The sequence below is a fragment of the Phacochoerus africanus genome, chromosome 8 (genome assembly GCF_016906955.1).
Source record: "Phacochoerus africanus isolate WHEZ1 chromosome 8, ROS_Pafr_v1, whole genome shotgun sequence".
In the NCBI taxonomy this organism is placed as follows: domain Eukaryota; kingdom Metazoa; phylum Chordata; class Mammalia; order Artiodactyla; family Suidae; genus Phacochoerus; species Phacochoerus africanus.
This window is the reverse complement of record NC_062551.1, coordinates 59677464-59704523: the sequence shown is the minus strand read 5'-3', so window position 1 is coordinate 59704523 and position 27060 is coordinate 59677464. Positions and strand designations below refer to the sequence as shown.

Below are 27060 nucleotides of genomic sequence, written 5' to 3'. Positions count from 1 at the left end.
ACACTGCAAGGCAGGATAGGGACTTTAAAGGTGGGGGTAGAGGAGTTAGGCAGCTACAGACCGTATGTGGCGAGGCACATTCCCTCCTCATCCTGTGGCTTACGGTGAAGGAACGGCTCAGAAGCCACCGCCCCCATGGCCATGCCGTGGAATTTGCAGGCCAGGGTGTGTCGGGAGAGATGCCCATGGCAACTGAGCCGCAGTCTTTGGGAGGAGATTCCTTCAGGGTGTCCCCCTTAGATAGTAATCCCACGGATCTTCCCATGCTCATCAGTCCACAGGTTGTGTGACACGGTCAGGTGGGGGTTGTTTTTTCCCGCCTCTGTCAGCAGCACCTGAATTTCCTCATCATAGGAACATTTGTTCAGGCTGTAAAAACGGGAGGAAGAAAGGTTCCTTGACTACACAATTGTTGGCCTCTCTACACCCCAGGGGCTACTCCCCCTGCACGCGCTTCTAGAACTAACAGGGAGCATCGTGTCGTCGGGGTGGAGAACACACACATCGGTCCTCTAGACCAGGAACGTGCGGCAGAGGGGAGAGGATCACTCTGCTCGTCCTCTGCACGTCATCGGGGTTCTGGCACATGGAAGGCATTCAAATATTCACTCTATGGATGTCAACCGCATGTGCTCGAAATGCATACATAACATTCCAAACAATATTAGCTGCGGCCACGCTTCAGGAAATTACTTCTGGGTCAAGACGGTGCTCCGTCTTTCATGGAACCCTCCCAGCTATAAACCGGGATTGCGTCTTTAGTAAATAGTTTCAGGTAAATGATACCTTCCTGTAAGTGATACTTTTGTGTCACAGTGTAGTTAGTTTGGGGTGAATAGTTTAGTTTCATATCAAGAGTTTAAATAGTTTTGTGTAAATATTTTAAGTAGTTTCATGTTGCTACTGTAGCTAGTTTCATGAAAATAGCTTAAAGAGCTTCATGCAACTCTTTTAAATAGTTGCATGTAAACAGCTTGATAGTGTTGTGAAAATAGTTTTCTAGGAAAGCAGTCATGTTTGCCTCTCCAGGAACATTTGACAAGGTCAGGAGCCTTTTAAAAATTTCAGGGACTAGATATGACAGGCATTCTTTTCAAAAGCCAATTAAAATTTTATTGAGATATAATTGACATACAACTTTGAATAATTTTAAGGTGTTCAGTGCATTGATTTGATACATTTACGTACTGCAAAGTGTTCGCTAACACCTCTATTGGATCACAAAATTTCTCTTTTAGTGGTGAGAACAATGAAAATCTAGAGCCTCAGCACCTCTGAAGTTTCCCTCTTGATCATCATGACAGGAAGAAGGTGGTTCAGGAATGGAGCATGTGAGTCGAGTGCAGAGAGGCTGCCCACCATCATGCAATGCACGGGACAGCCCCCCACAGCCCCCCCAAAGAACTCCACAGCCCAAACGCTGTCTGTGCCGAGGTTGGGCAAACCAACGGCAGACTAACCTCACTCTGAGGTCATTCACCCGATCATTGCATTCACTCACCCCAGTCTCTGCAGACCACATTCCGGGTGGGTTAAAGCATCACACAGCAGCACTGCCCCATCAACGTCCAATTTAATCCATTCCAGGTTCAAGGTTCTCAGCGACCTGCAGATGGTGAGCGCCGAGGCCAGGTCCTCACAGCAGGCACTGGTGAGATCACACATTTCCAACCTGCAACAGGAAATGCACCTGCCTTAGGTGGGCTGGGAGACACCCCACGAGACTCCAATCCCATACCTCTGCGAGGCCACTTTACAGTCTGGACGAGTGGGTCTCAACTGATGCCACTGCGTCCCCTGAGGAGCGGGCAACAATGTCTGGGGATCTTTGATGCATGGGGGGTGTGCTACCAGCATCCCGTGGGTGGAGAGAGGCCAGAGATAGAGCTAAACATCCTACCGCACACAGGACAGCCCACTTTCCCACAACAGCAAAAAACGCCCCCATCCCAGGTGTCAGCCGGCCAAGCGTGAGCAAACCCTGGCTCCACGGACGGCATTTTACCTGTCTGATTATTCCGCTTGCTTTTACACTTGCTTCCCGTCATCCCTCTAACCCTCCGGATTTTCCCATTCTTGACAGGGATGAGCTTTCCCATCATCAGGGGACACTCACCCAAGATTCTCGAGTTTACAGTGAGGATGCTTCAAAGCCTCACACAACTGTTTGGCACCAGCATCATAGAGTTTATTGCTGCCGAGCTTCAGGGTCTTCAGTTTTTCATTTTGAGTGAGAACAGCAGCCAAGTCTGCACAGCAAACGGAAGTGAGGTAACAACCCATCAACCTGGAGAAAAATGCACATTAACAGAAGGTACGATCAAGAGGTCCAGTCTTTCATGGCTGAGCTGACTTTGACTTATGCCTGCAAAGGGAGACCTGCTGGGGTACAGCACAGGGACCTCCAACCCATCATCTGTGACCGACGTGGGAAAAGAATCTGAAAGAGAATTGCTACGCGTACAGGTATGACTGAATCACTTTGCGGTGCAGCAGAAATTATCCTAACATTGTCATCAACTATACTTTGATAAAACTTTTCAAAATGAAAAAGAGGTGTGTGTGGAGGCGGGGAGGGGGGAACACCCAAGGGCTCCTGAGAGGATGGTGGTGGTGGGGATGGAAGTGGCCTCAGGGCCTCCACGTCAGCATCCCGGGCTCCCTGCAGTTCACCTGCCCTGCGTGGGCCCTCCCCCCAGGGCCTCTGCTCTTGCTGGTTGTAATGCCCCTTGTCCGAGTATCAGCGGGGCCGTCCCCTTCCTTCCTCCAAGTCTCTGCACAAATGTCACCTTTCAGTGAGGACATCCCTGAATATTTCATGTATGTCCTATCTATCTCCTGCCTCCAAGGTCATGATTCCCCATCATACTTGTCATTCACTATCATATGCATGTATGGATACACATGCCTGTATCCATGTATGTATGTGTGTATATATATATATGTATGTACATATATATGCATGTATGCCTAGGCCTGACGTGTATATCTGCACGCTTATATCCACACATACACGTATGATACATACGTGTAACAGGTATATAGTGTATAGATGGCTATCTGTGTCATCCAGTGGGAATATTTTTGCTCCCTATCCTGAGAAGACACTGGGCCATGCCCAGAGACATATTTTGGTTTGCTACCCTGGGGGAGAGGGTGCTACCACCATCTAGGGTAGAAGCCAAGGATGCTGCTGAACATCCTACAAGGCACGGGACAGCCCCCCTCCACAGAAAAAACAATCTAGGACAAAACCTCAAGAGTGCCGATGGAGAGACCATGATAGATACACATATGCACACGTACTTGGCCTTGCACGCACATGTGTACACCTGCACCTGTGTTCCTGTGTGTGTGAAACAGACCAGGACCTATGGTCCTTCCCCTGCCCCCGTCCTCCACCTGCCTTTTGTCTGCAGAAGAACTTTAGTCTAAGAACAAATTTGGGGGTTCCCAGTGTAGCTCAGCAAGTTAAGAACCCGACCAGTATCCATGAGAATGCGGATTCAATCCCTGGCCTCCCTCAGTGGGTGAAGGATCTGGTGTTGCCACAAGCTGTGGTATAGGTCACAGATGTCAGATCCAGTGTTGCTGTGGCTGTGGTGTAGGCCAGCAGCTGCAGCTCCAATTCAACCCCTAGCCTGGGAACTTCCATATGCTGCAGATGTGGCCCTAAAAAAGGGCGGGGGAAGGAATAAATCTAACCAGAGAAGTGAGAAAATGCAGAAGCAAAGTCAACAGTGAAACAGGGCAAATAGTCATCCTTTAGTCATTAAGCAAAGTCAAGGACCTCCAGTTCCTCTTCAAGGGCTAAGATTCTACTCTGAGCCCTCTCTTTTGAGCTGTTTTCTGATTACTTAAACCCCACCAGGTGAAAGAAGTCAACTACGTGGTGACCAGACCGTAGCTGTGACATCAGCTGCCACAATTCCAAGAACAAGCCTCGAGGAAAAGGGGGAAAAAAGCCAACCCTGGAACTGAAAACTACCTGTGCTTAAAACAATCGAGACAACACAGGCCAGGTCACCACATGACCAATTTCAAGCTGACTGTGCTGTTTCTACCTGTAGGCCCCTCCCCTTCCCCTGTAAGCCCCTGAAACTCCCCTCTTAAGAAGCTCTTGCCCCCCAGACTGACAAGAGAAATCGGCCTTTGGACATGAGTCCACCTTCCCCCTGCTTGCCAGCTGCCTGAATAAAGTAAACTTTCCTTTCCGCCAACCTTGCCTCTCGAGTACTGACTTGAGTGGTGAGCAGCCAGACCCCACTTTGGATAACATATACCTGGGTGTACCTGACACCCCATGGAAACAGGCAATGGAGTGTTTCATTTGCCATTTCACCTATCTACCCAGCAGGAGGAATGAAGGACCCTCATGCTATGTCTGTCGTTCCCGTGTGCCTCTCAGGGACCCGCCATCGATAACAGGACTTCATGTGCCTTATTTGCACTGGTTGCCCCCACCCTTTGAGGTGGGAAATAAAATTATCCTTGTGCTCCACCTCTCCTTTGAGGGGAGAGGTGAGGAACCCGCCTGAGGTCACACAGCTAGTCCAGGACATCCAGGGCTCCATGTCTGGTCTTTCCAAGGACAGAGACCCCCTCCAGAGTAGCACATCCTACCAGGTCCTGACAAGCCCTAGAGTCAGGACACACACCTGTCAGCAAGCCCCTGGACATGCCCAGAAGTATTGGGGGGGGGGGTGGGGCAGTCAAACAATTAGCCTTGCTTTTTTCCAGAGGATGCCATGCTTTTCTCCTCCTTCTTGCATCTTTCTCAGAATGCCCAAAACCAACAAAGAAACCCCAACCTTCAAGCCAATCATAGCCAGACCTACCACAAGTGCTGTAAGCTGCAGTCTGGGTGTTTCAATACTTGACACAGGGATTTCACACCATCGTCTTCTAGGTACGTTAACCCCAAATCAAGAAGAACCAGGGAGCTGTTGCACAGGAGGGCTTGGGAGATGTGGTCACAAGCCACAGAGGTGAGGCAAGAATGCATCAACCTGCAAAGACACACACACGCGCCCCATCTGTGCATCCTCCCTAGAGCGTCACAGAAGCGTGCAACTACAGGTACAAATGTGCTCATACCCTGGACTCACTTAGAAAAACACGAGGATGAAACTGTAGCAGGTGTGTAGACACAGAAGGAAGTGGATGGGAGGGTCTCCAGCTGGAGAGAGGAATCTTGGGCTCCATTTCCAAGGAGGATCCCCACCAGCTGGATGACCTTGGAAAAACCACGCCCTCTCCATGACAGTGGGTGCTTATCCTCTGTCATAGCTGGACCACACCTGATTGCACTGCATTTTCCTTCACTTTTCTTTTAAAATGTTATTTTAAAAATTTTGTAGAGATAAAACAGGATGGAAGATCGTGAGGAAAATAATATGTATATACATACATATACATACACACACACACACACGTATGACTGGGTCGCTTTGCTATCCAGCAGAAATTTGCACAACATTGTATATCAACTCTAATAAAAAAACTTTTTTTTTGATTTCCCATCGTAGCCCAGTGGTTAGCAAACCCGACTGGCATCCATGAGTACATGAGTTCAATCCCTGGCCTTGCTCAGTGGGTTAAGGATCCAGTGTTGCTGTGAGCTCTGGTATAGGTTGCAAACATGGCTCGGATCCCTCCTTGCTGTGGCTCTGGCGTAGGCCAGCAGGTACAGCTCCGATTGGACCCCTAGCCTGGGAACCTCCATATGTCACAGGTGTCGCCCTAAAAAGACAAAAAAAGACCAAAAAAAATTTTTTTAATTTTGTGGTTAAGCATTCTTGTCTGTTTACTGCTGGGAAGTTTGGAATGAAGGGGACGCTGAAGATACAAGTTGCAAAGGTGTCTCAGTATGACACCTGTCTGGAATGAAGGGGACGCTGAAGATACAAGTTGCACAGGTGTCTCAGTATGACACCTGTCTGTAGCTGGTTTCGCTGACGTTTCACATGGAATCCAAACGTTTGGCACAGACAAGGCAAGAATCAGAATTGCACAGCAGGTGGTCACATGGAAAATAACAGGCGGATGGAATCTGAAATCCAGCCTGGGTGGGGCAGACACTGTCCAGTCGCCATCACCGCGCAGCTCCCCCGCCCCCGCCCTGACCTGCTTTGTCCCTTCTGGGCATCGGATGAGGAGAGATGCCCACATGTTTCATTAGCAACACTACCCGCGTTGATGGGTCTTCCATTCCAGTTTTGGCATTTTTGAAATCAGACAGTAGGCCACCAAGTCATACTTTTTTTTTTGAGGAAATAAGTTTTTCCAATATTTAAAAAAAATCATGAATTTAACAGTTGCATAATACAATCTCCAGTGGTTCCACGACTCTACAATTATACATTCCCTGAGTATTTCTCTTTGTATTTTTGTACCTTCTGCCATTTTCATAATATGGAATCAATACCTTGCATCAAAATTTTTTTGAGGGAGTTCCCATCGTGGCGCGGTGGTTAACGAATCCGACTAGGAACCATGAGGTTGAGGGTTCGATCCCTGGCCTTGCTCAGTGGGTTACTGATCCGGCGTTGCCGTGAGCTGTGGTGTGGGTCGCAGACGCGGCTCGGATCCCACGTTGCTGTGGCTCTGGCGTAGGCTGGCGGCTACGGCTCCAATTCAACCCCTAGCCTGGGAACCTCCCATATGCTGCAGGAGTGGCGTAAGAAATGGAAAAAGACAAAAAAAAATTTTTTTTGAAGTTCTGGAGTTCCTTCTGTGACACAGCAGGTTAAGGATCTGGCATTATCTCTGTGGCAGTGCAAGTTCAATCCCCGGCCCAGGGAAGTGGGTTAAGGATCTAGTGGTGCTGCAGCTGTGGCCTGGATTCGATCCCTGGCTCAGGAACTTCTGCACACCATGGGTGTGGCCATAAAAAAATTGAAGTTCTGAGGTTTATTATTAAGACTTTCATTTGTTTCTTCACTTCTTAGCCAACTCACTTTGCAAAAAAATTTAATGCTTTCAATCACACTATAAATTTGCCCATTTGGAGTTTCTGTCGTGGCGCAGTGGTTAACGAATCCGACTAGGAACCATGAGGTTGCGGGTTCGGTCCCTGCCCTTGCTCAGTGGGTTAACGATCCGGCGTTGCCGTGAGCTGTGGTGTAGGTTGCAGACGTGGCTCAGATCCCACGTGCTGTGGCCCTGGTGTAGGCCTATGGCTACAGCTCCGATTCGACCCCTAGCCTGGGAACCTCCATATGCCGCGGGAGCGGTCCAAGAAATAGCAGAAAGACAAAAAAAAATAAAAAATAAAAATAAAATTTTTAAAAAAATTGCCCATTTTGCAGAACCATGGCTAGGTGGAATATATGGAATATATTTTTTAAATTTACCCATTTATTTCAAAGGGTGTTAAACATTTAATACTAAAGATATTAACTATTAACGATGGGCTGGGGGGAGTTCCCACTGTGGCTCAGCAGTAACAAACCCAACTACTATTCATGAGGTTGCAGGTTTGATCCCTAGCCTTGTTCAGTGGGTTAAGGATCCAGCATTCCTGTGGCCATGGTGTAGGCTGGCAGCTATAGCTCCAATTCAACCCCTAGCTTGGGAACTTCCATACACCACAGGTACGGCCCTTAAAAAAAAAAAAATAGGGTGAGGTGTCTCTGATGCAGCTCAGCAGTAACAAACCCAACTAGTACCAATGAGAATGCAGGTTCGACCCCTGGCCTTGCTCTGTGGGTTAAGGATCCAGCGTTGCCATGAGCTGTGCTGTAGGTCACAGACGTGGCTCAGATACAGCTGTGTCATGGGCCCACAACTACAGCTCTGATTCAACTCCTAGGCCAGGAACTTCCATACGCTGCCAGTGTGGGCCTAAAAAGAAAAAAATAAAAATGGGTTGAACATTTTTTCAATGTAAGGAATATAAGACAGTTTGGTGAACTTTTGCAACTTTTCTGCAACTTTAATTCAAAATAAAAAGTTAAAAAATGGGTTGAACATTTTTTCTTTTAAAATTACTAGTGACTTTCTTGCATTTTTTATGCTTTACCAAGATGCATGTGCTTTTTATTTTTTATTTTTTATTAGAGTATAGTTATTTGCAGTGTTGTGTCCATTTCTGCTCTACAGTATAGTAATCCAGTCACATACACACATTTTTTTTTGTCTTTTTAGGGCCACACCCACAGCATGTGGAGGCTCCCAGGCTAAGGGTCCAATCAGAGCTACAGCTGCCAGCCTATGCCACAGACACAGCAACGCAGGATCCGAGCCACATCTGTGACCTACACCATGGCTCACAGCAACACCAGATCCTTAACCCACTGAGAAAGGCCAGGGATTGAACTGTGTCTTCATGGATGCAGTAAGCTTTGTTCCCGCTGAGCCATGATGGGAAGTCCTATTTTTATCATGCCATCATCCATCACATTATATCCCAAGAGATTGGATATAGTTCCCTGTGCTATATAGTAGGACCTCATTACTTATCCATTCTAAATGTAATAGTTTGCAGCTACCAACCCCAAACTCCCTGTCCACCCCACTCCCTCCCCTCTCCCCACTGGCAACCACAAGAAGTCTTTCATTTTCAAGGAATAAAGATTCAAGTTTTAAAACAAAGTTAAATGTTGTAATTTAAAGAGCTCTTAGATAAATATAGCTCATTTAAGTGACCACTTATCGAATAAACCTTAATTCTATTTCTTGTGTATTATTGGCAATTGTTTAATAGCCAAATCCTTCCATCTTCCCACGTGTCATCTCTTTTGTACCTCCAAAGATTTTCTGGTCTAACCTTTATTAGTTTAGAGTTTTTTCCTTACTTTTAATAGTTTGGTTTTCATGTTGAATGTTCCTGCAATTTCTTTGTTTACTTTTTCTTTTTGGCAGCACCTGTGGTATGCAGAAGTTCCTGGGCCGAGTGTGGAATCCATGCCACAGTGGCGATAGCACCAGATCCTTAACCTGCTGAGCCACAAGAAAACTCCTCTGCAATTTATTTTTGTGTTGATTTTCTTTTACCGTCTAAAAATTCATCTTGTAATAATAGTCTAGCCTTCTTCTATTACAATTTCCACTTGTATGTGTGTGTGATACATATATCTATATACTCATACACACCTGTGCATGCACATACACCAAAACTTTGTGTCTGAACTACTTATTCACTTCCATAGACCTGGGGGTCCTTGCACCTGTCCCCTGCCTTAAACCATTTTTTTTTAATTTAACACTGTTTCTCCTGTGGCCTCATTGGACAAAAAGAGATTCCCTTCTGTTGCCCCCAATAGAGGAAGCATTTCACCTCATATATTAGCACCAAGAAAGAGATGCGGACATTGGGGGAGGTGGGGGCGTTCCAGAGATGACCCAGAACATGAGAAGCCCTGCACCTCTAAGTAATCAATGAAGACGTTTTTCTCAAGTATTTATACTCTCCTCCTCCCCAGCCCCCACTATACCTGCAGAGATATCACCCTTCTTCCCAACAACCAAGACGTATCGGGCTCCAAATTAATGCCAGGCACCCGAGGGCTAGACTCGCATCTCTTGAGTTCAACCTCACAGCTCCCCTTGTGGGGCAACCATTGGCATTTGCTCTGTTTTGCTCAAACAACAACTAACGGAGCAACAACTAATGAAGGGGCAGCTCAGGTCTGCCCATAGTTTCCAGGTTCTGCAGCCTCTCCCAGTGAGCATTCAATGGCCCTGTCTGTGGAGGGGCCCCACAGGCACCCTCCTGCCGCCTCCCCCAGAGCGCGCCTCCCCCAGACCGACTCACAGCAGTGTCTCCAGCGCGCAGTCCGGGTTCTTCAGGGCCTCACACAGCACCATCACTCCTTGGTCTTTCAGGGCATTGTCTACCAAGGAGACAAGCCTCAGCTTCTTGTTGTGGACGAGGACAGAGGCGAGGTCTTCGCAAGAGTCCTCTGTGATGTCACACTTTCCCAGCCTACTCAGGAGACACATGGGGTGGGACGTGACCCAATGCTCTGGGTGGTGTAGGCACACCCAGCCCTGGACCACATCACAGCTTCTAATCCTGCACCTGCCAATTCAGCATCTATATCCTGGGCTTCTTAAAGGCACAGATGTGGTTATCTGACTATCCTCCTCAATCCCTTATTGCTTTTCACTGAAATGAGGAAGACCTCCGAGCTGGTGCATCTCAACAGGGGGCAAATTTTTAACCTCGAGGGTACCTTTGTCAGAATTTAGAGACACTGCAGGCTGTCGCCTGGGAGACGGGTGCTACTGGTACCTAGTGGGTGGAAGTCAGGGATGCTGCTCAACAGCCTATGATGCTGTGGATGATCTTCCACAGCAAAGAAAGTTTGGGACTCAATGAATCCAGTCATTAGATTATCAGTAATTCGGAGGTGGAGAAACACTGGTCTGAGACTTGATACAGCTTCAAGACCATTTCATGGGGCATAGCAAAGGAAGCTTTTTTTTTTTTTTTGTATTTTTAGGGCTGCACCTGCGGCACATGGAGCTTCCCAGGCTAGGGGTCGAATCGGAGCTGTAGCCGCTGGCCTATGCCACAACAACAGCAACATCAGATCCGAGCCACGTCTGCAACCTACACCACAGCTCATGGCAACGCCAGATCCTTAACCCACTGAGCGAGGCCAGGGATCAAACCTACAACCTCATGGTTCCTAGTTGGATTCGTTAACTACTGCGCCATGACGGGAACTCCAGGAAGCCATTTTTAAAAAATGAAAAGGCAAACCACAGAATGGGAGGAAATCTTTGCAGATGATGCAACCAACAAGGGCTTAATCTCCAAAATATACATAAAACTCAACAACACAAAAACAAACAACCCAATCGAAAAATGGGCAGAAGAGCTACAGAGACATTTCTCCAAAGAAGACATACAGACGGCCAACAGGCATGTGAAAAAATGCTCAACATCACTAATTATTAGGGAAATGCAAATCAAAACTTCAATAAGGTACCACCTCACACCAGTCAGAACGGCCATTATTAATAAGTCTGCAAATAACAAATGCTGCAGAGGGTGTGGAGAAAAGGGAACCCTCCTATACTGATAGCAGGAATGTAAATTGGTACAACCACAATGGAAAACAGAAAGGCAGGTCCTCATAAAACTCAATAGAGAACTACCATATGACCCAGCTATCCCACTTTTGAGTATATATCCAGACAAAACTTTCACTGAAAAAGATACATGCACTCCTATGTTCACTGCAGCGCTATTCACAATAGCCAGGATTTGGAAACTACCTAAATGTCTGTCAATAGATGAATAGATTGGAGTTCCTGTCGTGGCTCAGTGGTTAACGAGTCCGACTGGGAACCATGAGGTTGCAGGTTCGATCCCTGGCCTTGCTCAGTGGGTGAAGGATCCGGCATTGCCGTGAGCTGCGGTGTGGGTTGCAGACACGGCTCGGATCCCACATTGCTGTGGCTCTGGAGTAGGCCGGTGGCTACAGCTCCGATTAGACCCCTAGCCTGGGAACCTCCATATGCCGTGGGAGCGGCCCAAGAAATAGCAAAAAAAAAAAAAAAAAAAAAAAGACAAAAAAAGAAAATATATAAAAAAAAGAAATGTCTCCAGACATGGACAGCTCCTAACAGAGAACCATGCTGTCCCCCGTCGAGAGCCCTGGGCTGGAGAGAACCCGACTCTTTGTTCCTCCCACTCCCAATGATACCAAAGTCAAGAGACGAGCACAGCTGGTCCGCCCCAAAGAAGCAAGTGCCCACCTGTGAAATATCCACAAATGACTCCTGGTTGCCTGCATCTGCTCCCCCAGCCTTATGCTAACATGTCATATAGAAAACTCTATGCAAATGGCATACTCTGAAATGGGGCAAATCCTAAGGAATTGTGTCAGCTCCCCCTGAATGGAAGGAAAGCATTGTTATGATACAGAAACAACTCCAACAATAAAGACGGCAAAGAGCAAGCCTGTATCCTCAAACATTCTCATGCATGGACCCTGCTTCTCCCTCCTGATGCATCTTGATGGGGATGACACCCATCAATCACATCTGCAGTGACTGCTGCAAAGACGACAGTGAACTGAGGCAGAGAAGGACACATTCTCCTAGTGGGTTTCAGAAGTCGTTTTGGTTGAGTGCTATTTTTGTGTGTTTCTACTTTGTTCTTCCTGCTGAAAAATGGATTGAGCCTGTTTAGCCATCACCCCATGATGGGAGGGGCATCCAGATAATTTTCAAGAGGAAGAAACTTCGCGGGGCACATTACTTTCCCTCCAGCCTCAACGCGGTCACCTGCTAGATGCCAAGCTCATACCTGGGATCACGCACATGCATTCTCATCCTAAGTTTCTATCACCTTCAGGGAAAAGAAATTTCGAGATACAGTTTTGGGGCGGTTGATGGAGAGCAGAACCAAGGAGAATCAGATGAGGTATCCATGAGAGAGAACTGAAGTGAGTACCAAAGAGGGGGAAAACAGTCCAATCCTCTGAGAAGAGGCGTTTCCCTTTCGAATCCATGCATTCCCATCTTCCTAGGAGTTCTGACACTGAGAGAAAGTGACTGAATACGTAAGAGACAAAGACAGGAAAGAAGAAGGGCATATTCCAACTGCAAAGTCCACCTTGGGGCGGACAACCCAGAGACTTACACCAGTGATTCTATGCTGCACATCGGGTGTCTCAGCGCCTCACACAGCCGTCTGACATCCATACTGGAGAGGCTGGTGCCGTACAGGTTCAGGTATTTCATGTGAGGATTATGCAGGACGACCTTAAAGAAGTCGAGGCTACTTGCAATGTCCGATGCAAAATTATACCTGCAAGAGAGGGGGAGTTAGAGCAACTCATGCAGCGAGGTCCCAGCACCAAGCAAGATCCACCTACACAATTCTTCCTGCTTTCCACACTTAGGCTCCCAGTACTGGTTCTGCTCTGGTTACCCTGACTACCAATTCTCTCTCTCTAGGAACTGCAGGCACCAGTAACTCCAAGGCTTGGATGCCTGCTATTTCCTGCCTAGCCCTTCCACTTCTACATACCACCACAGATTTAAGAAAAGGACCCACACGCACCCCACATTAAATTCTAAGCACCCTGCGGAGAGAGACAGACACCCTGTGCATGCCTCCTTGTCAACTTGCATCTGGCCCAGTGCCTCGCATATAGCAGAGACACACATGCTTGAGTTGATGCGCCAAGTAAAACGTATTCCCCAAGGAAAGTATCCAGGTCTGTTTAAAAGCTAAGATTTTTTTTTGAAGAGGCAATAATGTTAAAAAGTTCAAATCAAAACTAAGATAAATAAAAAGGATACAGGAGTTCCCTGGTGGCTCAGTGGGTTGAGGATCCAGCATTGTCACTACTGTGACCTGGCTTCAGTCCCTGGCCCTGGAATTTGTACGTGCTACAGGTATAAACCAAATAAAAAACAAAAAGGCAGGGGGGGTGGGGGGGAGACAATATACGTCATGGTTAAAGACTCAGGTTCGTGAGAGAAAACCGGATTCTAGTATTTGCTTTTCTCCTGGCTGTTTGGCAAGGTTGGGCAAATTAACTTCACGGTGGCATTTCATCCTGAAACAAGTACACGAGGTCGTGTTCTGTGCATTCCTACATGGGAAAAGAACCCGAAAAAGACTGGATGTTTATATATGCATAACGTAATTGCTTTGCTGTACGGCAGAAATTAACATGTCATAAGCCAAGTATACGTCCATGAAACTATATAATGAAAAAAATAGATAGGGTTGTGATGGTTAAGAAATCCCAGTGTATTGTAGTGCCTGGAACGTGATCAATGGAGGCTGGCTTTGGCTTTTTTAAATAATGCATATTCTATGCATAGGATATGTGTACTTTATTTATTTATACATGATTTATAAAGACACGCCACACGAGGAGACTCCTGGTGTCATGACTTGCGCATACCCTGACTTTTCCGCTCCTCATCAGGTTTAGTCATGGAGAATACGACCGCCGCCGTGTTCAAACACTAGAGTGTCAATTACAAATTGGCCAGAAACCAAAGACAGAGGAGAGGGGTATGTGAGCCTGGAACTGCGGCAGCTCCTGGCAGAACAAAGCCTTCTGTGTATCAGCAACGCCCAAGGCAGTTCGTGACCAGAGACGGAGGCAGGGGAGCCGAGGACAGCAGGATGGGGCTTAAAGGGTTCTGGGGGCATCAGAATAAGACAGGCTGGCCCAGCTCACAAGGAGAAGGGCTGCCCTGACACCAGGTGACACCTGGGAGCAGTAGGGGCGTCAGCAGACAGCAAGGTCAGCCTCTAAGCCACCTCATCACTGAACGTACGGCGATTCACAAACCACATGGCTGCAGCGGACGCCAACCTCTGGCCAGCAGTAAGTGTTGAGTCAGCAGAAAACAATGACAAGGATGAACGTCTAGTCCATAGGTGTCGGCATCACCATCAACGGGGGAGCCTCAAGTTCAAGCAAAGCAGACAGATTAAAACCCAGTGTTGACAGTAACGCTTTCGTTGATTTCTGGCTTTCCTCTGGGTCAAGGGAAAGGTGAGAGCAGAAAGGACAGGATCTTAGTCACCAGCCAAGTATACTGTTGGTGGACTAAGGGCCATACGTCCCTGGAGCCCCGCTGATGGCTTCAAAGTCTGGCTCCTCCCCTTAGCAATCTGTGCGACCTTGGGCATGTTTCTGGGTCCTCCAGGAGGTACCAAGCAGGCTGCTTCCTTAAGCGATTCTAGGCATAGAAGGAGTTAACCCTGAGAAATACCTAGAGTGTTGCTGGACATGGCACGTAAGCTATGTCAACTTTATCCCTCTGCGTGAAAATTAAAGCCTCCCCTGTTTCACTGTGAGGTGTAATGATGGCTTGAAATAGAATGTTTGCAGCATGTTTAGTAAGTATATTGTATTCCTGTTCCACTAAGTGTTTTCACAAGAAATATCTGCTGGCACGTATCTCTCTCTGATCACATGGATTTTAAAGTCTGGTCTTTGGGAGTTCCCGTCGTGGCACAGCAGAAACGAATCTGACTAGGAAGCATGAGGTTGCAGGTTCGATCCCTGGACTCGCTCCGTGGGTTAAGGATCCGGCATTGCCATGAGCTGTGGTGTAGGTTGCAGACACGGCTCGGATCCCATGTTGCTGTGGCTGTGGCGTAGGCTGGCAGCTACAGCTCCGATTAGGCCCCTAGCTTTGGGAACCTCCATATGCTGCCGGTGTGGCCCTAAAAAGACAAAAGACAAAAAATAAAAATAAAAACAAAGTTTGGTCTTTGAATAGGATAAATTATATTAATAGATTTTCTATTAATACTAGTATAAAAAATTAGAATTCACAATCTCTTGCCTGTGATGCATGTGCTTTGATGGAATAAGTGAATCAAACAATGATTACTGTAAAAATAACCTAAACACAATTAATAACCATGGATACTTTACAAGCTCGCTCATCTTGTTTTCAAGTTTTGTGTCCAAACTCTATAAAAATCTTGTTTATCTTTTAGCTTAATGCTGTCTTCAACCTCATCTAAAATCAATGACAAATCTTTCAACTGTGAGACCACCAGCCCTCATAGTTTTCACTAAAACACATATACTGAAAACACATTTAGGAGAAAGCCAGCCCCCTACTTTATCTTCCAGAGTTTCCAGAAATCTTTTCTTTTCTTTTTGGCCACACCCGCAGCCTACGGAAGTTCCCAGACCAGGGATCAAACCCTCACTCCAGCAGCAACCTGAGCCCCTACGGAGAACACCAGATCTTTAACCCACTGCACCACAGAGGGCACACCCAGATTTTTTTTTTTTTTTTCAGAGAGAAATGAGGTCCACTTTTTCACTATTCATGCAGGATCTAGAGCCGTTCATTTATGAGTCAGTCTCTTTATGTGACATGAATAAACCACTTTCAAAATGCAAGGATCCATTCATTCATTCAACCTACGCTTAATGAGCCCCTGCAAAGCTCAGTATTTGCTGGCTGCTGCAGGTATGAGCGTAAGCAGACATGTCACGTCTCCCCCTGTGGAGGCTTAGGCAGAGACCACTCCCAGCTTTGCCAAATTCCTTGGCTCTCAAGACCTGGTATCTATAGCAAGAAGTTCCAGTTAGGCCGAAGGAGGAGCTTCACTTAACCTGAGAGCAGTAAGCTTTGGTTGACGAGCAAACCAAAGTAATCAAAGTATCAGAGAAGGAGTGTGAGCCTCTCTCTGCTTCTGGTGCTTCATACAGTTACCAAGACGGCGGTGTGGATTAACAGATAAAGGAGATCACGCATGTAAAGTTGCCAGCTCTGTGCCGAAGCTTTGTTCTACACCTGCTCACTGGTCTCTGTGCTCGTCATTGTTTGTCTCTTTTCTGAATGCAGGGCTCTTTTCCCACCTGCCCTCAGCACCCTCTCCTCTCCTGTTCTGTAGGAAACATCTATTCTCAATCCATCAGCAGCCAGGAGAACATCACCCACCACCAGAACCATCATCTCCTGGACTCTCCAAGCACGTTGGTTAAGGTACCCATCACCATGGTTAAAACATCTGTTTAAGAAGAGCCAAAATGGGGGCCACAGTTCACACACACACCCCTGGATTCTAACACTCTAGTTGTACAGCCCAAACTGACTTCCCTAAATGCCAATGTGACTTCTAAAACAAAACCCGAGCTTACTCCAGGTCAGCATCCTAGCTAACTGGCACCATACACATGGGCTCACGCCATGGCAAGGAAGGCATGGTTCTAGGAACCACTCACGTTAGACAAAGTGGCCTTCCTCAACCAGGCTTTGGGAACGGAGCCTAAGCTCCTGGGAAGTGAGCTTTTGACCACATTCAGTTCCCAAGTCTCCCTGTCTCCCCAACCCCTTACGTCTCACTCAGTCAGTTATCTCCATCCAGGAAAGTGCTGGGAACTTTCTTTCGACACGATGGATTGGAGCTCAGGTTTTTAAATGAGTCCAGGTTAACGTCCAACTTACACAAACTTCTGGAGTTTACAAGTGGGCTGTGCCAGCATCTTACAGAGAATCCCCAGGGAGGCCTTGTTGAACTGACAGGAGTCCAAATCGAGCAACTCGAAGTTCTCGCTGGTGGTGAGCGCCGAGCAGAAATCTCGCCAGAAGGAGAGCTTCTCGACGTCGCTGTGGAGGACAAACACCGTGACTCTCCAGTGACTCAATGCAACTCAAGACACTCTCCACACAAGACAACACCCTCCCCAGGGGCCCTCAACGCCAACCGCTGGTCAGGCCTGAACCAAGAGAGCAGCAGCCAGGTACACCGAGTCAACCTGGCATAGGAATAAGGCCAGGGAAGAAGACAAGGAAGAGGACCCCAAAGCCAGAGTGACGGGCCCCCATCTGAAACATCTTGAGTTTTAAGATCCTAGGCAAGTTCTTCAACCTCATTCTGCCTCCGTTTCCTCCTCCCTGGGGGTGATAATACTTGAGTGTTAGGTGAACCAAGAAGTAAACCAACACATCCACAGTCAACTCATCTATGACAAAGGAGGCAAGAATATACAATGGAGAAAGGACAGCTTGTTCAACAAGTGATGCTGGGAAAACTGGACAGCCACATGGAAAAGAATGAAAGTAGAACACTCCCTAAAACCATACACAAAAATAAACTCAAAATGGATTAAAGACCTAGATATGTCAAGACACTACAAAACTCTTAGAGGAAAACATAAACCAAACACTCTCTGACATAAACGACAGCAACATCTTCTCAGATCCACCTCTTAAGTAATGACAGTAAAAACAAAAATAAGCAAATGGAACTTAATTAAACATAAAAGTTTCTGCACAGCAAAGGAAACCCTAAACAAAATGAAAAGATGACCCACAGAATGCGAGAAAATCTTTGCAAATGAATTGACTGACAACAGATTAATCTCCAAAATTTATAAATACCTCCTACAGCTCAACACCAAAAAAACAAACAATCCCATCAAAAAATGGGCAGAAGATCTGAACAGACAATTCTCCAAAGAAAACATACATATGGCCACAAAACACATGAAAAGATGTTCAACATCACTCATTATTAGAGAAATGCAAATCAAAACCACGATGAGGTACCACCTTACCCCAGCCAGAATGGCCATCATCAAAAAGTCTACAAACAGTAAGTGCTGGAGAGGGTGTGGAGAAAAAGGGAACCCTATTACACTGTTGGTGAGAATGTAAACTGGTGCAACCACTGTGGAACACAGTATGGAGATGCCTCAGAAAACTAAACAGAGAACGACCATTTGATCCAGCAAGCCCACTCCTGGGCATCTAGCCAGAGAAAACCAGGACTCGCAAAGACACATGTACTCTGATGTTCATTGCAGCACTCTTTGCAATAGCCAAGACATGGAAACAACCTAAATGTCCATCAGCAGAGGAGTGGATCAAGAAGATGTGGTACATATACAATGGAATATTACTCATCCATGAAAAGGAATGAAATACTGGCATTTTTAGCAACATGGGTGGACCTAGCAATTATCATGCTAAGTGAAGTCAGTCAGACAATGAGACACCAACATCAAACGTTATCACTTACATGTGGAATCTGAAAAAAGAACAGAATGAACTTCTTTGCAGAACATGTACTGACTCACAGACTTTGAAAAACTTATGGTTTCCAAATGAGACACGTTGGGGGCTGGGGAGATGCGCTAGGGGTTTGGATGGAAATCCTATAAAATTGGGTTGTGATGATCATCGTACAACCATAAATGCAATAAACTCATTGAGTAATAAAAAAATTAAAAATTTTAAAAACTGCTTACCTTTCTATATATATTTAACAGAATACTACTCAGCCATAAGAATGAATGAGATAATGCCATTTGCAGCCACACGTATGGACCTAGAGATTACCATACTAAGTGAAGTTAGAGAAAGACAAAATATCATATATCACTCATACATGGAATCTAAAAAAGATACAAATGCACTTACTTACAAAACAGAAACAGACCTACAGACTTTGAAGACACATTCATGGTTACCGAAGGGGAAAGATGAGGGAGTGGGACAAATGAGGAGTTTGGGGATTAACATCCATGCACTACTACATATAAAATTGATAACTATCAAGGACCTACTGCACAGCACAGGGAACTCCACACGGTATTTTGCGGTAACTTCTAAGGGAAAAGATTCTGAAAAAAGAATACATGTACATATACACATGCAACTGAATCACTTTGCTACACACCTGAAACTCACACCGCATTGTAAACCAACTATACTTCAATTAAAAAAAAAAAAAGACTGCTTACCTTGCTTACCTTTCAAGTTTGCGTTGGCCCTATGAAGTAAGTCAGATTTTGCCCCTATTAATACCAACAGAAAATTTTCATCACAGTTCACAGTGGTACAGCAAGCAAGTGGCAAAGCAAGAACTCAAATCACCGTCTCTGATTACAAAAGCCATGATTTTAAGGACAAGTACAATGATTTATGAAATACCCATCAGGGACTGGAAGAAGCTACAAGCATAGTGTGTGAGTAGGCAGGAGAGAGGGCATTAGCAGATGGACTCACTTTGTTTTGGGCGTCTTTTGTTGTTATTTTTAATTAAAAAGGTTTTTATTTGTTCTTAGGTGGGAAAGCACTTGGTTTCTGCACACAGTGGAGACTACAGGGAAGGGCACAGAAGGGACACAAGTATTTCTCATCAAGCATGAGGTCTATTTGATGTATCCAAAGGCATCAGTGCCCACCTTCCCCTCCCCATGCAGTTAGGGTGACCAGGTGACCAGTGTGTAGATGGACTTACATTGAGATGGATCCAGATTCCTCTGAAAAAATGTTTTCTACACACAGGTGAAATTTCTTCAAGTTGCTGCTATGTTTTAGACAGAAGGAAGAGACTACCAATTGTTCTAAGCTCCCAATATAAATGTTAACATCGTCAAATAAATTCATCACTTGGGCCACAAAATCTTGTTCCCGGGCCTCAAACAAACAATTGAACAGTTCTTCAAAAGCCACCACATCCTCAATAGGTTCACATTGACTTAAGGTTTCAAGGCTTTGGGTTATTTCCTGCCTGATCTCTCTGGACAGTGGGAAACCAAAGGATGCCTCCAGCATGTTGACTGTTTTCTCAGTTGAAAATCCAAACAAGAATATCCCCATCCAGGACAAGAGGGTCCGGGCTTCATTCACGGCTGCTGCAACAAGCTGGGTCACACTTCCAATGGCTGGGTGAGGCATGTCCTTGGGCCGTCTGAACAGATAGAACAGGGCAGCACAAAATTCCTGGATGCACGGATGGCTGAAGGTAAGGTAGTCTCCACTCCTCTGAAGAAGTCTCAGGTTGACCCATATCAAGGTGTCGGATTCTGACACCTTATTCCTTCTGAGATCCTCGGGACCAAACAGAAACACGCAAGTCCACATTCCCTCTGCAGCCAAAGTACACAAGCTCTTCAGACGGGCTCTGTGCTGCTTGGATGGACAGTTGTCACCCGCCGATTTGAAGGCGCTTATCAGAAAGGATACATACAAGGAGGTGATGCTCTCACAGGCAATCTCAAGGTCTTCTCCTCGCTCCATCTGCCACTTCAAACAAGTGCAGACCAGCCAACACACGAAGGGACTTTGGCACAAGGCCAACAGCGGTATCTTCTCTCTCACAAGACTGAAGGCTCGAAGGGATTTATTGTCCTCGTGGAAGTAATAGGAGAAATACAGCTTCTTTTGGCGTTCAGAGAATCCTGTGAGAAAGATACATCTTGTCTGCTCCAAAAACATGCTGTATTTTCTCATCCCCATCTTTCCTAGTGCGATAAGCAGAGAAAACTCTGGGAGCATCTTCTTCTGCAGCAAACTGCTCAGGATACAGTGTATCGCCTGCCGCTGCTCCCAGTCACTGGCCAGGCTGTCTCCAAGCGTCAGCACACATTCCATTTCCTCCAAGCCATCTATGATGAGCAGGATTTTCCTTGGCTGTGAAAAAATGTCCTCGATCGGCTCTGAAGCATCAGGCCAGTCCTTGGAGAGAAGTTCCACGAGGCTGGTCTCTGTTATTTTGTTCATTTCACTGCCATTGAGGAAGAAGACAAAGGAGAATCTGTCCTTCCATAGAAGTCCCTCTGCCCAGTCCAGCATCACTCTTCTCAAAAGCGTCGTTTTTCCAATCCCTTCAGGACCTTGCAAGACCACAGTGGGTGAGCACTCTCCAGCCTCATCTGCAGTAAGGTAGACAGCCATGAGTTGTTCATACTCGTTCAGTATCGTTTCTTTGTAGAAATCCTCAGGAACGTGAAGGCACGTTTGCTTTTCCCATATGAGTTGGAATTTTTTCTTCATGTGATTTCTATATGGGTTTAGCTTGTCTGCGTTAACAAGGACAGAATACAAGACCATTAAAAAAAGACACGCCATCTTTGATACTCAGAACCACCCTACAGATTTCCTCGACCACACGTGCAAAGACTGATGTATGCCCACAGGTGCCCGGGCTAACGCACTTAGCTTTGTCAGGGCCGTCATCCATCCCAATTCATGTCCATGGAAATGCTGATCTAATGCAAGGAAGCCCAGCTCAGAGTTACAGCCCACACAAAGCGTGAATACTTAGAAGTGGCACTTTCGGCCAGAAGTGGGGAGCTCTCTGGCCAAGACTTCATAAGCACTGCTCTTCATTTACTGGGGGGCCAGCCAGGAATCAGGGCCAAGAAGGCTGTTACTGCCACTGTACCTTCCACCTCCTCAGCAACCCATTCAAATTCATTCTATGCCCTGTTTACAGGGCGGGGGAAGGTGTTCAGAACTTGTGTTATTCGACTCATCAGGCTCGTGATTTTCCGTTAGGCACCTGCCCCTTCGTTGTCCGACTTGCTGTCAAGTCTAGCCCATTTCTCTTGAGACCCTCCTGATGGCAGGTTAATTTCAGAAATGCACCCTTGAGCCATCACTCGTTCAACCCACCCCTCTCTATGAACTGTCCATGTCCAAGGCTACACATGAGGAGAAGTAAACAAAATCACACAATGTAGACAAGGGCCATACCCTGCATTCAAGAATATGAACTACAGTGGGTGAGGCATTTCTGCATGTCTCCCAGGCCAAGGTCATGGCCAGCTCCATTTCAGGATGTGCAGCTCGGCTCAGAACAGAGCTTGAGGAAGAAGACAGCTTTTCTCTCTCGGGGGCAGAGGAATAATTGTCTCTAAGAATATGTAATTTTAGGAGTTCCCCTTGCAGCTCAGCAGAAATGAACCCGACCAGCACCCATGAGGATGCGGGTTCAATCCCTGGGTTCATTTGGTGGGTTAAGGATCTGGCATTGCCACGAGATATGGTGTAGTTTACAGATGTGGCTCGGATTTGGCATTGCTGTGGCTGCTGTGTAGGGTGGCTAGTGCAGCTCCGATTTGACCTCTGGCTTGGGAATTTCCATGTACTGTGGGTATGGCCCTAAAAAGCAAAAAGAGAAGGAAAGAAAAGAGAATGAGTAATGTCAGGGAGAAGGGGAGGGATAAATTAGGAGTTTGGGGTTAACATGTACACACATGGATACAACGAGAGAGTCTCATACTAAGTGAATTAAGTCAGGGAGAGAAAGACAAATACCAGGTGATATCACTTACATGTGCTGTCTAAACTATGGCACAAATGAACCTACTTACAAAACAGAAAGACTCACCAACATAGAGAGCAGACTTGTGGTTTCCAAGGAGGAAGGCGGGAGGGAGAGGGATGAACAGGGAGTTTGGGGCTAGTAGGATGCAACTCTTACATGTAGAATGGGTTAGCAATGAGGCCCTCCTGTTCAGCACAGGAAACCAAGTCCAATTTCTTGGGTTAGAACATCATGGAAGATAGTACAAAAAAAAGAATATGTATATACACTTAAATTTTTAAAATAATGATAAAGCCATGAAAATAGAGGAGAGAATCTTGAGAGCAGAAAAATTAAATGTATAAAGCTACTGGAAGAGTTTCTATGTTCCTGAGCTCCAAGTTAGGTTCAAACACTCAAAAATAAGAAAACATGTAAAATAAGAGGGCATAAAGAGAGAAAAAATTAATGGGCAATGGGTCTGATCTTTTGTCCCTTTGTTTTCCAGGATTTCTAACTCAACTGATCTTATTTTCTGAGGGGAAAAAAAAAAAAACCTCTCCTACCAGAGGAGGATATAATGAACCACAAATAACTGATTTGGGGTCACATCTGTCCCCTTTAGCAAATTCACCTAAAATGAGAGGACATGGTTGGCCTGCATTTTTCTTATTGGTAAACCTCAGAGTTGTGGTGATATTGAAAAGACGTTATACATACCGTCTTCCAGGAGTTCCCTTGTGGCTCAGTGGGTTGAGGATGCAGCGTTGTCAATGCTGTGGCTCAGGTCCATTCCCTGGCCCAGGAAGTTCCACATGCTGCCAGCATGCTCCCCCCCAAAAAAAGTGCTTTCTGAAGTAGCAGACATATATGCTTTCTGTAATTATTTTCTCATGTTAGGATCCTTCCTAGTCTCTTGTGCAGGTCTGGTCAAAAGGATAGGCAGCTACCCTAATGGAATTGCACCTCTGCAGTCCTGGTTGCACTGACACCGAATCTCAGATCATCTCCTACAATAGCTCTGACTCGGCTTGGACCCAGGAGTGAGGGGATGACACATAGGTGAATGGTCTGTCTCAGGACAACACTCGCCCACCCTCCATCTCAGGCCAGAGTTCTCTTGCTCTTCTGCTATTTCTGAGGCTCTATTAACCCATGACAGAGTCTCGGTGTGGATGGAGGTGTAGCCACTCACTCAGGAACCACCTGACCTTCGTTGTTAGAAGCTCCCAGTAAGCCAACCTTCCCCCGTGGGTCTCGGCCCCACACCCCTTTCACTACACTTACGTCTGATCTCTTCCTGAGCCTTCGTCCAGAGATCCTTCCGGCTGATCTGCAGAAACAGGCTCAGCGTCACTTCCCACACCAGTTTTTCCGGGTAATGCTTGCCCAGTAAGCTTGATAGGTTCTCTCTTGAAGCCTTCTTGAGCTCCGTCCATGGGATGGGCTTGAGTTCAAATTTCTGAGGCGCTTCCTTGAGGAGCTCCTTAAACTTCCAGAATTCTTCCTTTTTGAGCTCTTTCAGGTACCACAGCAAGCCAAAGTCAGAAAAAAAAGATTCAGCCATCTTGTCTCACGGGATTGCAGAGCGTGGATTTCTCCAGTGGAGGCGGGAAAAGGCAAGGAAGAACTGATACCTAGAGAGAATGAGGCCATGATGGAGTTAAGTCTCAGCAGTTTCAAGTAGTTTAAAATGATTGCTATGGTGCCTTTCTTGCTTAAAACCTATCTTCCCAGCTTCCTTTGGGGAATGTGCCCCATCCTTCAATGATCCAAAATCATGCATGCGAATTCACACAGTGCTAGCAACTACAAATGGGGTTGATACTAAGCCAGATGTCAGGGAGAATTTTAACTACCTAAAATCATAACAAAGCTGGGGTTTATCAGTATGGCCAGGGAAGGAAAAATTAGGATATCTTTATCCTTGTGCCCTCCACTGTGTATTTCAGACACTTTTGAAAAGCGTTGAATATTGACCTTGTGTTGTCACAGGAGCTTCTATCTCAAGTTCAAAAGACCATGTGATGCTGAACATTCCTTGAAGGATAACAGCTTTTGCTCTAGGTAGACTACGTTTTAAAGACTTTGAAGAATCAAGAAGTTAAACCTCTGTCTTTGGTGCAGGAAAGTTTGGATGACCCTGAAAGATCAAAAGCAGGACCATGGCTAGAAAAATTAATTTGGAATTTCAAAATGAGGGCAGGAAAAGACTAATCCAAGGGCACTACAGCTTATATACTGTGGTCCTGGACAGAAATAAGGAACTATGAACAGCCATCTTGATGATGCGTTAAGGAATTACATTTCTCAAAAGCACGGCCACTGAGAACTCACTGCAAAGAGAAATGAGGAAAAGTGTTAATAGTTGCAGAAATGTCAACACCTGTATCACTGAAGTTCCAAGCAAACAAAACAAAAAAGAAACAGAGGGAAAGAAAGAATTCATGGATGAAAGCTTTCCAGATCTGAAGAAAAGATTTTTATCTTCAGAATAAAAGACCTCACAATGGATTAAGAAGATGTGGTATATATACACAATGGACTACTACTCAGCCATAAAAAGAATAAAATAATGCCATTTGCAGCAACATGGATGGAATTAGAGACTCTCATACTGAGTGAAGTAAGTCAGGAAGAGAAAGACAAATACCATATGATATCACTTATATCTGGAATCTAATATAGGGCACAAATGAACCTTTCCACAGAAAAGAAAATCATGGACTTGGAGAATAGACTTGCAGTTGCCAGGGGAGAGGGGGAGGGAGTGGGGAGCTTGGGGTTAACAGATGCAAACTATTGCCTTTAGAATGGATTAGCAATGAGATCCTGCTGTGTAGCCCTGGGAACTATGTCTAGTCACTTATGATGGAGCATGATAATGTGAGAAAAAAAGAATGTATACATGTACGTGTAACTGGGTCACTATGCTGTACAGTAAGAAAAAATTGTACTGGGGAAATAACAATGTAAAAATTAAAAATATTTTAAAAAATAAAAATACATAAACACACACACACACACACACACAAAGATTCTCATACTAAGTGAAGTAAGCCATAAAGACAAAGACCAATACCCTATGATATCACTTATATGTGGAATCTGATATACAGCACAAATGATGCTATCTACAAAACAAACCAATGGATACAGAAAACAGACTTGTGGTTGCCAAGGGGGAGGGGGAGGAAGTGAAAAGAATGAGGAGTTTGGGGCTGGTAGATGCAACCTACTACATTTAGGATGGATAAGTAATGAGATCCTGTCCTGAATTACACAGGGAACTACATCCAGTCTCTTGGGATAGACCATAAAGGAAGATAAGGAGGAAAAGAATGGGTGTGTATATATGCATACAAAAAAAAAAAAAAAACAGGAAATAGAGGGAAAGAAAGAATTCATGGAAGAAAGCTTTCCAGATCTGAAGACATATATATACATATATATATGTATCTTCTATATATAAATGACTGGGTCACTATGCTGTACAGCAGAAATTGACTCAGCACTGTAAATTAAATATATGCCCTAATAAAAAATAAATTGAATTAAAAAATGAATAAAAAGACCTTTCCAAGTGGTAAGGAAAATCAAAGAGGAAAGAACGTGATATTTAATTTTTCATAACTCCAAAAGATAAAGATAAGTCCAGAGTCTATAGTACCGTCCAATACACTGAGAGCCGTGTTGGTAATTTTGAATTTTTGAGTAACCGCTTTAAAGCATTTAAGCAAATATAAAATTAACTTTAACATTATTTAACTTTGTCCAAAATAGCAATTCGACATGGAAATAATATTTTAATTATTTTCTTTTTTATACTGTCTTCAAAATCCAGTGTGTATTTTACACTTATGGAATCCCTTAATTCAGATGCTAAATTATCATTGGAAACACCTGATCGCCACTTAGATTTTACAAAATACACAATTGGGAAAATTAAATTCTCAAGTTATTTACTTCCAAAAATGGAATTGAGTATCAGTTTTAAAGTTAAAATTTTCATTAATTAAAATGAAAAATTCAGTTCATCAGTCTCACTGGACCCACTGAGGAGCTCAATCCCCACAGGTAACTAGTGGCTTTTATTTTAGAGAGGGTAGGTCTTAGACTCTCAGAAATTAAGCCGTTTACTACCAAGAAGGGATGATATGCACTTTTTTGATAATTTAATATTTAATCATCACCCCATACACATTCCCCATCAATGCACAGATTATCATTTTTCAGTCTTCGAGAAGGTAAGAATCCATTTGTGTAAAGTCAATTTGTGACAACCCTGAACGTCATACCAGGGGAAAGTCTGTCGATAATTTAGAGCAGACTGTCGTTGACTGAGGCGTCCCTGCTGGGTGGTACCTTCCATTCAAGCGTGAGAGAAAAGTAAGCCATTTCAGACATGAACAGATTCACAATTTATCATCCAAAAATCTCCATCAGCAAACAATAGACTCAGAGAAAATAAAAAGCTAATCAAAAAGGTGGTAACACACTTGGGACATTCCTGCTGTGATCAGGAACAAGGTGAGAATGGCCAGGATGACCACGCCTTTCTA

General features: G+C 45.2%; 1 protein-coding gene across 1 annotated transcript; it reads right to left on the bottom strand.

Annotated features, from left to right (window-relative positions):
- NLRP9 (NLR family pyrin domain containing 9) lies at positions 1–24082 on the bottom strand. The gene is made up of 9 exons (XM_047791891.1): positions 23786–24082; positions 19706–21269; positions 16906–17067; positions 12602–12769; positions 9758–9928; positions 4839–5009; positions 2117–2287; positions 1502–1672; positions 1–369 (listed from the first exon to the last, which is right to left on the bottom strand). The coding sequence occupies exons 1-9, from the start codon at positions 24063–24065 to the stop codon at positions 237–239; spliced, it is 2991 nt and encodes a 996-aa protein (XP_047647847.1). The 5' UTR covers positions 24066–24082; the 3' UTR covers positions 1–236.
- Positions 24083–27060: the final 2978 nt, after the last annotated feature.

Bases quoted from the DNA above. Each gene is read 5' to 3' on its own strand.
- NLRP9 (XM_047791891.1), bottom strand. From the start codon at position 24,065: ATGGCTGAATCTTTTTTTTCTGACTTTGGCTTGCTGTGGTACCTGAAA. The intron at 12,770-16,905 runs GTAAGTTGGACG...CCTCTCTTGCAG, and splicing joins TGTAAACTCCAGAAGTTTGT to GTATAATTTTGCATCGGACA. The intron at 2,288-4,838 runs GTAGGTCTGGCT...ATTTTTCTCCAG, and splicing joins TGCAGCTTACAGCACTTGTG to GTTGATGGGTTGTTACCTCA.